We start from the raw sequence: 12,954 nt of genomic DNA, 5'->3' as shown, positions 1-12,954 counted from the left end.
TGAGAGATATTAGTACTAACAACAATGGTTAAAGGGATTCAGACACTCACTCTTATTCCACTCGAGTAGTATATAGGTGAATGGGTATTATCACCATTCATCATCACCTAGCTCGCCATTCTCCGATTCCCCGTCAGTGGTGCACCAACCCTCATCGTCGTCCTTTTGACAAAGGGTTGGGCTACTAGTGGGCAGACGAAGGCCGTTGCGGTAAAGCCTGATCGCAATTTTGGCAGGACGATGTCGTCGCACTTCTGGGGTCCCATTTAAAGGGAAACCCAGCTTAGAGGCAACAGGGCTACGCTCGAGCGGGAGTTGGCTCTCCGGTGTGTTGTACGGCACATCGCCGGGTGGTGTTATGAACTGTTTTGGGGAGGATACAACGGGGGTATTTTGGTCTTCCTCTTCGGAGTCTAAGCCAAGATCTATTAAGACTCCTTCCAGACTAGAGACAGCATGCTTGGGCTGTAGGTCAATTAAGGAAGTATCCGCAAGGTCATCAAAGTCTTCGTAGGGAAAAGGGACGAAATTCATCTGAGACTGGTATGGTGGGGTCCTCTTGTGGCTTTGGGGTTCCGGAGTTTCCTACTCCTCCGGAATTTCCCTCGCAGCCACGACTTCGGGATTTTGATTGGTCCACACCAAGAACTCGTTGGGATCTCCCAAGGTCTCGATGTCCAGATTGCGGACATTCGAATCGACGTTCTCGGGGAGTATCCCGGCCTCCTTCAATCCTGCGATATACTCTTTCGACAAAATCCACTCTGAAAATACGCTCGTGTTCGATCCCCGAGCAGGTTGGAAGCCATCGAACGGGTCTATGGGGTTATCGCATGGGTCCTTAGCAAACCCGTGTGGATTCGACACCCAATCTTGTCGCTCGAAGTATTCATGGCGCCAGATCGAACCTTTGTAGAAGCGACTGGCGAACTTTATGTCTTTGAATAAGACGAACATCAATCCGTGCTCGCCCATCCACACGTCTTCTAGCACTTCCCGCGGGTCCCGGTAGAATGACTGGAAATCGTCCAGGAAGGCCTGAGGGGAGCGACGCAGCGCGTCGAACAAGACGAGCAATCGGGTGAAGCCGTTTTCAATATCGCATTGCGTCTCGGTCGCCATTGGGTATGACTTCGTGTTCGCGAGAAAGACACGGACGCCAGGACCGAACACATCGGTAGCATGAAACCTCATATACTCGGCATATGTTAAAGCATCAGACCCCGAGACAAATTCAACGATCGCCGTGCGGCCGAGAGGTGCCGGGCTCGACACCGTGGTGACCCGAATGACTTGTCCGCATCGGACTTTTGTCATTATGTCGAAGATATACGTAGACGGTTCTAATCCGTCAATAATAACGGTGCGACATTCGGCTTCTACGATTTCCTCGTGCGAAGATTCGACGACAGGGGTAGCCACAAGCTCAGATAGATCCGCCACCCTTCTGCTGGTATCGACGTAGTCCTATTCACCATCAGTCAATCAATCGCCGACGAGATATTAAAAACCGGTAAACATACCTCATAAAGGCACGACACTACATATTCCCTTGAAGGCTTAACCAATCCACCCTCGACAAGCTTGCCACGCGCAGCCAAGCGCTCCACTTCCTCAAGCTGAAGGTCTAATTCTTCATGCTTCACGATGTGGCACACTGCCTTCCAAGGATGGTGTAGCGGGCAGTCTTCCAATTGACACACTTGTCGAGGATTTCTCGGATTGTATGGTGTGGTCTGGTGTGGGATTCGGATCCATGACATGCCGGTACCTTGTCTGCCATGCTCGTAACAGTACCGGCGAGGACATGTCCAATACCCCGTTAAGCAGGGTGCATTGGAGAATACTCGCTGGACATACGGGGGTTGATGGGGTGCGGGAACCATCTCTTGGACGGGCGCGACATTGGGGTAGGAGTTGGGCGAAGACATGTTCTAATAATTGTGGTGTCAGCGACATGGTCAATTGGGTCGATGATCACTAGCTTATAACGAAAGAATACTTACCATAGAGTATGGCTTCTTTCGGAGTGTACACTACAAGCAAAGCTCACGGTCGGAGTGCGTGATAGATTGTGCAAGGGCTGGAAGGACTGTGAATGCTGAGTGCTCAAAGGACAATGAGGAATATTGAGTCACCAGGATGTAGTGAAAAGACTTTGGAAGATGAGAAGAATCTTAGTGAAAGCGATTAAGAAAGGTTAGGTTCAGAACTTTTGATTGAGAAGGTCGACTTTATATAGGAAAGGAATCGCAAGCCGGCTCCACAGCACGGACCGTTTATTAGGAGTCCAAGGCCAAATGGCAGGCACTACACGGCGCGGGCAAGGCTTGAGTTGCCAAACAGCAGGGAGAAGGTGCGAAAGAGGGGGTTGCAAACAACAGGTGAGGCTGTCTCCAGGGGTCATGGGCATACGGCGCCTTCCCCGTAGCCCGCAATCTCCGTCCGATCTAAAGGTCCGGCCGCTAAACCATGCTTACCTCCTATCCGGGCAGGTACGCACACGGGGGATAGATATGTGGGTTTAGTGTTATAGCTGTACCTATAGCTCCTTCAGCAGGGTTCTTCCCGGACCGAAACCTTCCCGCAATGGAACACTGGTATAGTAGTTCTATTACCTTCTACCGCAAGTGCTAGCCACTACCTCGCGTTACACAGATCTTTAGGAGGATAGTGGATACCGGAGCTAACCGGGGGCTTCCCGGAACACGCGCACCGCGATCGGGTACCCCTTTCCCTAGCAGATCTCCTAGATGTAGCTATCATAGCGGGGGTTAATCATGACGAGGATGGTGGCTAGTGTAAATGAGATACTACCTTAAAAAAATACTTGTATTAGCTAAATCACTATATAGAATACCATCTATAGCATTACTCGACGTCAGGTTCAGACTTCTCTTTAATTAATATATCTTCCTACTTGGGGACTATATGCCGTATGTATATTTGAAGTAGGTATCCCCGTATCGGCGGTATGACGCTCTAACTCAAAACGTGAACAAAAATTCCGATCAAGGGGGCGAGTCTAATTTTATTTCCCGCGGAATATGTAGTCGCGATAGGGTTATTACACTCATTATGCTGACTTTTATGCCGGCGTCAAACTTAGTATAGGAAGTCATATACTACTATCTACGAAAGGTAATTTTAGGGTACGTAATACATTTTTTGTCTATAGTATGATGATATCAGATAACTTATGAGCGCCTGAGTAGAGATATTGATAGAAAGGGTACCTAATAGCCTGTAGGTAATGTCCATTATTTTGTTTGATAGCACCCATTCAACAAGAATTGAGCTCCACATGTTGAAGGAAAGAGTGAGCGAAGGAAGCGAGGCCTTTTTGAGCTTAGGACGAGTGGAGATGGCGACACTATTTAAGACTAGAATTCTAGTTGCCAGGCTGTACAAAAACATGACGGTTCCGTTGTATCGTGTTCTTTGGCAACAAAGACTCACGCAGATTCCTGCATAGATCAGCTAAAAACAATCAAATATGGGTTTAGATATCATGTACCTCCATCCTTTGATGCGAACGAGACATCATGCCTAAGGCAGGCTGTATTGTTCGAGTAAATATTCGAATCATATTACTACTTAGGTACTTTATTAGGTGATAACGGCTTGTGCTTACAGCTTTTATTTGTTTGGGCGCCAATCTACCTGGGTAGGTATTCTTGCAATTCTTCGTGAGTGTTCGGTTTTCATGTTGGGATTCATACATAAGCAGAGCTGCTTATGAGTAATTTATGGTTTCCTATATCATACGCTGCAAGACAGTCTTTGCTTCGTTGATAGAGCTTATGAGTCGAATTTTATCTTAAGAAATACGAATTTGGCGGTTTAAATGTTGGTATAATCGCTTACGCCACTTGCATACCTAACTGTGCCGTGCGATTTCGCAACATCTATCTCGTTTATTTTGGTCAATCCGTAGTGTGACCTATGGGGCTCATTCCGGTGATTCCGGATGCGCTAGTTCCCCGACATGCTCCGAAAATTAGAATATGGGGTAGACATCGGCTTGTCTCAGAATAGAAGATCATTCTTTTTTTGCATGCCACGAACCCCGATGTTGTCATCCTGATGAGAATGATTGTCCACCACAATCCTTCTTGCGGAAGTATTTAGGGTAGCTTCGGACTTTTCAAAACGCCCTCTCGCGAAGCGATGGCCTAATATTCCATATAACATGAATAGAACCAATGATCTTGTCCACCCGAGAGAAGGGCTCTCGGGAATAACCATTCTACCCCCCTGCGTCGATCGTACCGGTATTGGCTCTTGACCCCCACGCTCTTAACTATTCTCACGTGAGTATCTTCTTTCAAGAAATTTTTGCCCTAGTCAGGTGCGTCTTACAATGGGTAGGAAGGGGTAGAAACAAGATTAAGCATTTTTCTTTTTTTTAAGGGGTTATCGTTAGTACCAATACTTAAGGTAGACGGACCCGAACGTCATAATTGGCTTCGGTATGTGATAGGAGGCGCCCGGGTATTAGGAGCAAAGCACCAACGGGGACCCGGAGATAGATAGATATCGACGAATAGATCGCCAAGACTGCGTAGCACGCGCTCACACCCCCAAGAAAAACTCGCTGAGCCAGACCGCTGGGTTTCGTCTAACAGCCCTGTATGGCCTGATAACCAGTGGGATCCCGGTGTGACGAATATCCCACTCTCAGCCAGCCCTTTGCTGGAGTCTAGCCCGGGCTGCTCGGGCCACCCAATTGAATGTGTTCGGGAACTGTCAACCAGGACAATGGAACCCCGAAAACGACGTAAATATGTGTCTGCAACCCAACGAGGTTATCTGGGCAGCTATTGACTGAGATGGCCTGATGGGTACCAGTACGAAGAAGCAGCTGCTGCAAGTCCCCTAGCTTGGCTCCGGAGCCGCTACATCATACCCGGCGCACAGCCCCGGACCCCTAGACCCTTGAAGGGTGTAAGAGCGGTGTTCGCGCTAAACTGCCTAGTTTTTTCGTGGTCCGCTGCACTACCAGACTACCTATGGGGATTGAACGTGCATTATTGCTTGGTGATTGACGAGAGGATTACATATTATGTATGTACATGTATGTAAGTCCGTATGTGCGATATGTATGTAGTGGCATCGTGTTTGTCGTTGATATGCGGCATGATGAAGAAGCGGGCATGGAGAAAATCAGGTGCAGCCTGAAAAAAAAAAAAAAACATTTCCCCCTCTTCTTACTGCTCCCAATCCCACTCCTATTCCAAGCTGTCAACCGGGGCACTGGGGCATCCCCCCAAATCCGGATCTTGGCTTGGCAAGGAAGGAGAAGACGGGTTCGGACCAAATCACGGAATGTTTCTATGAAAGAATGAGGGTCCCCCCTTCCCCCTCTTGCCCCTGCCCCGGTTCTAGTTCAAAGTCAAAGCCGGAATAAGAATAGAGCCGGGGAGGCGTTAGGGCTTGCATGTTTTAGGTTGGCGTGGGGGTGACGATGAACGCCCCATCTCTCTTGCCTGACCTTGTTACGGACTAGGGCTATCTAGGTACATATGTACATTATTATACCTTGTATTTTTGAAAGCATCTACCCTACACATATGTACCCTACATACCCACTATTACATGCGTAAGGATGAAGTAGCCCTGGAGGCGTTACACGGGGGGCTCTTACAGGCTTTACAAAAGTTGACAGGCCATCGATGCAGGCTTAGTAATTCTTGATACATGTAGACATGTACGTGTAGCCTGGTACTTGTTGTATTGAAGTACCGCATCCAAGGTAATTTTCGTGGGATAACGCATGTACCTAAGTACATATGTAGGTACGATATTAGAAGCAACCCATGTATCTATATACATCGCACATCCCCCACGCAAACCTAATATAGCGTGTTTTCCCCACCAAGTTACATACAAATCCATAAGATGCCCCTCATTTTTCAATTTGTCTCTTTCGATAGGAACAAAAAGGAAATGCTTCACCGCATTCTCCCCAATCCAAACCCACAACCCACAGCCCACATGGATCATACACACTTCTATTCGCCCCCATGGTTCGCTCGTTCATCCAACAACATAGCCTAGCTCTCCAAATGCGTTCATGACCCTGAAAAAAACACCTACATACATGCTACATGCTACATTACTACATATTACATAGACACGCAGAGACACGCATATACGCACACATCAACGCACGTACATACACGACTATACATACAACATGACATGGACTAGACAGTAGAAGGGCATAGGACCCTGCATCTCAACATCCCACATGTCAATTCCTCATGCCTGACTGCCTGAACCGCTTCTCGATTAAACCAATCACCAATCACCAATCACCGCCATCTCAAGCCGTCCGCTGTCAGAAAAAGGTATTCAGAATCCAAGCCACCTACGGTCCCTCGGTGGTACAATCAATCATACTTCTTGTTTAGCTTCTTTCCACCTTGGCTGCCCTGGTCAGGGGAAAAAAACCTCGACCACCACATGACCCCCCACGCTTCGCTAGCCTAGGAGATGTTAGCCTCTTCTACCATCATTACCCAGTCAAGTCAGGTAGTCAGGTCCGCCAGTTACATTTCAAGAAACCCGCAAAATGTCTAGCGGCTCTGTCGGGTCTTTGATTGAATCCTTTGCGAGCTCATTGGGTTGCCTCAATATGAGGAGGATTGGATAGCTAGCCAGTTCAGTAAGTCTTGTGTGCTTAGTCCTCGCCTTATTCCTAGTCTCGTCGGCTTTGAGCGTACCTAGGCAGCAGACAACTACCTACCTAACCTTACCATACACCTCCTTGCCGGCAAGGAAATGCAAGGCAAGGCAAGAAGAAAAAAAGGTATGATGGCATTTAAGCCGATGTTGCCCCCCTGCCACCGGAGGGTTCACACGTACTGCCATTAACTTTCCCCTTACACATACCTACGTACTCACACGTACTCAAACTTCCTCTCACCCCCCTCTTCCTTCTTCTCCATCCTATCCACCTTCCGTGTTATATAAACCCAAATAGTACCTCTCGTAGCCCGGACTACTTTCTCTCTTATCCAGCAATTTATTTGAACCACATAGTCTCTAAGATACTTTATATTACCTCCCCCCCTTTACCATCTTTACCATATTCACATTACTTTCGCCATTCCTGCCACATCGTATTTTGATTTATACGCTTTACAATTCCCATCTCTCTTTAACTTCACTAAGTCACAAATCCAAACAAACTCGATGACGGCATCTCTAGTTCAAGTTCGTCCTCTGCCCGATGGGGTTTACGTCCCCACCGTGGCCTTCTTCAAGGACAATGATGAAATAGACCTAGAAGCCACTCAACGCCATGCTATCCACCTGGCTGAGGCTGGCGTTGCAGGTCTTGTCGTACACGGTTCAAACGGAGAAGCAGTGCATCTGAGCAGAGAAGAGCGTAGCCTCGTGATTAAGTCTACACGAGCTGCTCTAGATGAGTCGGACCACCACCTTGTGCCTCTCATTGCAGGCTGTGGGGCGCAGTCCACCCGCGAGACAGTTCAGCTCTGCCGGGATGCTGCCAGCGCCGGCGCCAACTATGTCATCATACTTCCTCCCGCATACTACGGCGGCCTTCTCAACACTTCCAAGATTGTTCAGCATTTCTATGATGTTGCCGACTCCAGTCCAATTCCAGTCATGATCTACAACTACCCCGGAGCTTGCTCTGGTCTAGACCTATCCTCCGACACAATCCTTCAAATCGCCAAGCACCCCAACGTTTACGGTGTCAAACTCACCTGTGGAAACACAGGGAAGCTGGCCCGCATTGTTGATGGGGCTAGGCCTGGCTTCTTCGTTGCCGGAGGCAGCGCAGACTTCATCCTTCAGGGCCTGGTCGTGGGCGGGCACGGGACCATAGCCGGCACAGCAAACTTGGTGCCCCGAGCTTGTGTCCGTATCTGCGAGTTGTTCCACGCCGGTGAGCTGAAGGAGGCTAGAAGGCTGCAGGCAATCGTTGCTAAGGCAGACTGGGTCGCCATCCAAACCGGCTTTGCCGGAGTGAAGGCTGCTCTGCAGTTCTTCGAGGGATACGGTGGGGTACCGAGGAAACCATGTGGACTGCCAAGCACCGAACAAATGAACATGATTAGCAATGGGTTTGAAGAGGTAATGGCATTAGAGCGGAGCCTGAGCTAAAGGAAAATCTGGGGAATTAGAGCTAAGGTCCTACTAAGGATCATGGGGCTCTCAATGGGGTGTTCGCTATTGAGTGGACCACGCGCTTGGCGTTACGAGATTGAACGGCGTTACTTGGACGGAATAGCGCATAAAAATCATGGACAGAAAAGACTTAGGTATTACTAGTCTTGCCAGTTTAAGCTATCCTTGACCATTAGTGAAAATTTATTATTATTTTTTTGATGAAAGGCTTTCAAAAAACTGACATTTGAATTGGTATCGATTGATTTCGAGAGGTTGTTAGTTGTTTAGACCTTTCAGTATGAATATGATCCGCGAGGATCTTTACAGTTCACATTCGACTCGGGCTTACAGCGCGTATCCCTTACTTACTACCACCTGTAGGTCTACTATACGATACGGCTTCACTACTATGGATGCTACTAGACGCATCACAAGCTGCATGCTTCGGCAATTGTAGGAGGCAAGTGGCCAAATCCAAATGATAATACGGAATCATATGGTTCTATTTCCTTCCAGATTTCTTCTAGTATTTTTTTTTTTTGAACTGCTGGACTACTAGAATATCGCGAGACCCGAGCTGTTAGGCAGAGTGGACGGTTAGAACATCGGCTATCATTACCCCCCATATTCCCGACTGGCGACAGCGCGCCACCCAATTCCTCTCTGCCACAGCATCACTGCATGCCACATTACCCCAACCCAGGGTGCCCGGTTCACCATATCATGACGGCACATCGCATGCCGCGTGCTACGTAGCTGAAGATCACCACTCCCATCCATTGGAAACACGTCCATCACCCGAGACTCTAGCAGGCTCTAGCACACCCAGACAGGAACACAAGACCCTTTTGCATCATGTATCTAGTCAATCCAGTTAAATCTCGGCTCGGCCACTCGTCCAATCCATCGTAAAAATGCAGTCGTTGCAGATCACCCCGAGGACTCTCCCCCCAACCCTGTACCCCGCGTCTGGACCTGCAGGCACTAGTCCTATAAATCGGCATCCCTGGTGAGGAACTTTGGAAAATTTGGGGGTTGGGTTGGGTTGCTAGGTTGCCAGCTTGGTACGGAGTAACACGAGAGAGGGAAATGCACACAATAAACGCACGATGCGATCTTCCTTTCCTGTCAGCGGCGTTTGTCGCGCTATCATCTATGCGCAAAGTCCCTCCTTTTACTACCTACCTCCTAGGTACTGACAACCCTCCCGCACGTATATTTACCCGAGCTGGCGAATGTCTTGCAGGAAGCAAGCAGGTTATGTAGCATTATTGTTACTGTAGCTTGGGTATGTATGGTTTGTACGTATACTAGTGTATATGTATGTAGGTAGGTATGTATTGATGTGATGTTCAAGTACCACATACCTATTTCCAACTATTATCAGCGTATTTATATGAAGCCACTAACACCAACGGGAACGAATACGCTACCTAAAATATCTACGAACAGACCATAGGCCACAGAACACGGGCCACCGCCACTATTACCTACCCTTTGCCATGCGGATGGGGAAATCCTTCGGTACCTGCTCTCCGCGACCTGGTTTTCCAACCCCATTTGACCTGTTTTACTGACCCTGTTCTCGCCGGATCGGTCTGACATATAGTCTTACGAGCCCGGCATCACTGTAACGTAGTTTAGTAATAGGACGGCCTCTTAGGGGCCAGAGTCCAGCAATGCTGCGTTGGTGTGTTGCGATTGCGGAGAGACTATCACGAAAAGAGCTGTTCGTGTGGTAATGCGGTCTGGTACCTAAAGGTAAGGGAAATCCAACATCGGGCGTTTTTCCCCTCTTCTCTCTAGCTCTGTCTAGCTCTTTCAGACCCTCTTCAAAAGGGCTCCAAGGCGCTCCAAAGGGGGCATAAATGGCCGTGATATGATGACACGGATTATGTGATGCTGAGCGAATTCGTATATCATTAACCTACTGCCCGGGTCTCGGGTAGGTCGCGTGACGGTATTGGTCAATCTGAGGGTTGAACGAGTCCGGATTGGGCAACTCGAAGGGGGTGTTAGGGCTTACGCCGCCATGTGAAGCAAGCAAACAAAAGACCTCATAGATCATAGGATCCCTCTCGAATTCTTCCTCCACGTCCGCCCACGCGTAGATTATCATGCAGAGTCCGCGATCTATTCCCCGAACCCGAATAGACGGACAGGATTTTAATTGACCCCCACACCGCAAATAGAAGTCTTGCTGTATCGGAGGTTTGCTACCATTTCTCCTCCTCCCCACACTTCCCATAAACGGAACGGGTTTCTGCGGTGGATTATCTAATTATAAAAAGTGACAAATAGGCCCCCTCTCTCGGTCTCCGCTGTAAATAGTTGGTCGACCTAATCTGATCATCAGACATTTTCCCAGGTTTCCCCTCTTCCTTATTAGCGACGGTGTTCCCTTTTTCACCTGCTCGAATCGCTCACATGCGGATGCAAGACCGCGTTTAATAATTCTGAACCAAGCTGGCGTTACCTCGAATACAACTCGTCGCACGTTGGGGGCAAAAATGGTCGATGCGACCCAAGCATGCCGGCATCCGGCAGACGAACTGCCTCAAATATGCATAGAATTGTAGAATGTGCGTGGGGTCTTTGCGTTTGCCTCGGCTGGTGCTGCGCTGCGTGGCAAAGCACCTGGGAGATGCAAATCCAATGCAATCAAATATGCAGTCAGCACTGAAAAGGGGGGTTGTGTAAGGTGGCCTGTGTATTGGTGGTCCCTCCCGAGCTGCGCTACCTCGAAAAAAAAAATAATTCCACGAGGCGACAGCGGTTAGGTAATAATTCGTTCGGAGCAACTCGTTCATTTGAGTGAAACCGCGAGAGATATTGAGATACGATACAACTCGCTCGCTAATGAATTGAAGGGGGAAAATAACGGCATCACTCCGTCCGAATTTCTACGAAAGCTCTACCGAGGATGGGCGCGCAATGTATTACCTAACAACTCCTCCCTCTTTCTTATCTCTCGCTTGGGAAAGTGATTGAAATGGAACACATTTTTGCTTTTCCGTGGAAATGGAAATGGAATAGGGGGCTAGCCGAACGCCGCACGGTCATTCATTTCAGCTTTTCTGTCACATTTTTCTCAATTTTCCAATGCCTTTGATTGCGTGCCTATTATTAACAATTTTACCATCGAAGGGGAAAAGCGATAGAAAACTTTCATCACACCTGCGTCACCGGTAACACAATTTGGGAACTTGATGAGTCAACGACTGGATCAGCCACCATAAATCTATTCGGTTATAGCGGCAAGGGTCCCCTCCATCAGTATCTCGTACCGTACCACTGGCGCCGACGAGGATTGGCAGAACACATGCTAGGATTGACAACCCCTTGCCGGAATAGGTATCCGGCGGTCAAAGTCTGGATTTAAAAGGGCATGGGCGAACGGGTGCTCCCGTCGCGTGTTTCGTCTACAGAGTCTTGGACCACGATAATCATTGGACATCCCACGTCTGACTGCCCTGTAGCCAGCAAATCAGCGCAAGGGGGGCCACGACAACCTCGTCAAAAGGGAAAACCAGAAACAAGATTGGAAGGAAGAGAAGCAGCAGAAGAAGAAAAGACGCATCTGCAAGTACCTTTTTTTTACCTAGGAAGTACAGTACGTTGCCAAACCGGGGTCCCATGTGGCGTTTTCCATTTCCTCTCTTTTCACTGGCTTTGGGTGAGCACGGGCGGAAATCCCATCGTCAGAGAGGTTGGGAAACCCCCACGTCGTGTTACAGAGTACATACAATTTTTGCTTTTTTATCTCGTCTTAGTCATACGCAACAATTTTCTGCGGTGACCTTGGAACTTAACAGGTCCCGGTTCGTCCGCGCCCGCCCGTGCCCACACCTTACCTTAACAGCCAGCCAGCCAGCGAGCTCAGCTCAGCTCAATCCGCCTACCTACATTACTAAACCTGTATCAGGCCGGACAGGCGCCACAAGCACGGCCTATCTGTTCATTCGGAGCTGACACCATGCGAGATCATTGGACAGCATATATGCTGTGCCGCGTTTCCTTCATGTCTGAGGCTTGTGAGACGCATTACTTCAACGATCGAGAAGCTCGACCTTCATCGCGAAAATGGCTTGCTAACCCACCATAGTGGCTACATACAGCCACGACCAGAACCAGCCCTACAACTATCAACTTCGCACCAATACACCAAGCCCGACCGCCACGAAGGATTGCAGATTAGAGGTCCAGATGTTGCGTGGGCGGTTATGCATCTACGCACATCCCGCATCCTCAGGATGTCGAACCCGGCAAGAATCAACAAGGAAATTTAGCAATTACCAGAACAGAAGACTGCAGCCTTGCCCAAGTCCAATGTCAGATCGATCGTCCACGATATTGTTGATCTGGGTCAGCCTATTTGCAGTCCCATGCAAGATCTGAGTCGACAGGACCCCTGCACCAAAACCAGGAAGTCCCACGGATCGAACCAATAGTCGTCGTTCGAATGTAAGGGTTTTTTTAACACGTCGGGGGATCGGCCACTTCTCTCGAATAACCGGCGAATTTCGACTGGCGACGTGTAGCTGGCTGCAGACAGGCTCGCAGGAGAGAGTACATGTAAAGTAAGAAGGTAGGTAGGATTTCCCTGCTGATGTGCATACATCGCATCCCATCACATCGAGCGTGGGATCACCACTGATTGACCGATTAATTGATTGATCTTTTCTGACGTATCGACCGCGCTTTGCATCATCTCGCGTCGAAGGACGAAGAAAAGTACCCGCGCGTATCTGTATCTATCTATCATGTAGGATATAAGCCTCCATGCAACCGACAAAAAGGCAATCGCAG

General features: G+C 48.7%; 2 protein-coding genes across 2 annotated transcripts; one reads left to right on the top strand and one right to left on the bottom strand.

Moving 5' to 3' along the window:
* Positions 1 to 90: 90 nt before the first annotated feature.
* On the bottom strand, positions 91 to 1,399 carry F4822DRAFT_440596 (uncharacterized protein). Its single transcript, XM_051462765.1, has one exon. It carries the CDS (start codon positions 1,315 to 1,317, stop codon positions 586 to 588), a length of 732 nt encoding a protein of 243 aa, XP_051309344.1. The 5' UTR covers positions 1,318 to 1,399; the 3' UTR covers positions 91 to 585.
* Positions 1,400 to 6,628: 5,229 nt separating this feature from the next.
* F4822DRAFT_81688 (dihydrodipicolinate synthetase family protein) lies at positions 6,629 to 8,454 on the top strand. Its single transcript, XM_051464022.1, has one exon. The coding sequence runs from the start codon at positions 7,201 to 7,203 to the stop codon at positions 8,137 to 8,139; it is 939 nt and encodes a 312-aa protein (XP_051309343.1). The 5' UTR covers positions 6,629 to 7,200; the 3' UTR covers positions 8,140 to 8,454.
* The last annotated feature ends 4,500 nt before the right edge of the window (positions 8,455 to 12,954 follow it).

The sequence above is a fragment of the Hypoxylon trugodes genome, assembly GCF_022578975.1.
Source record: "Hypoxylon trugodes strain CBS 135444 unplaced genomic scaffold F4822scaffold_11, whole genome shotgun sequence".
NCBI classification, from domain to species: Eukaryota; Fungi; Ascomycota; class Sordariomycetes; order Xylariales; family Hypoxylaceae; genus Hypoxylon; species Hypoxylon trugodes.
The sequence above is the reverse complement of the archived record's forward strand: the minus strand, read 5'-3'. Positions and strand labels throughout refer to the sequence as shown.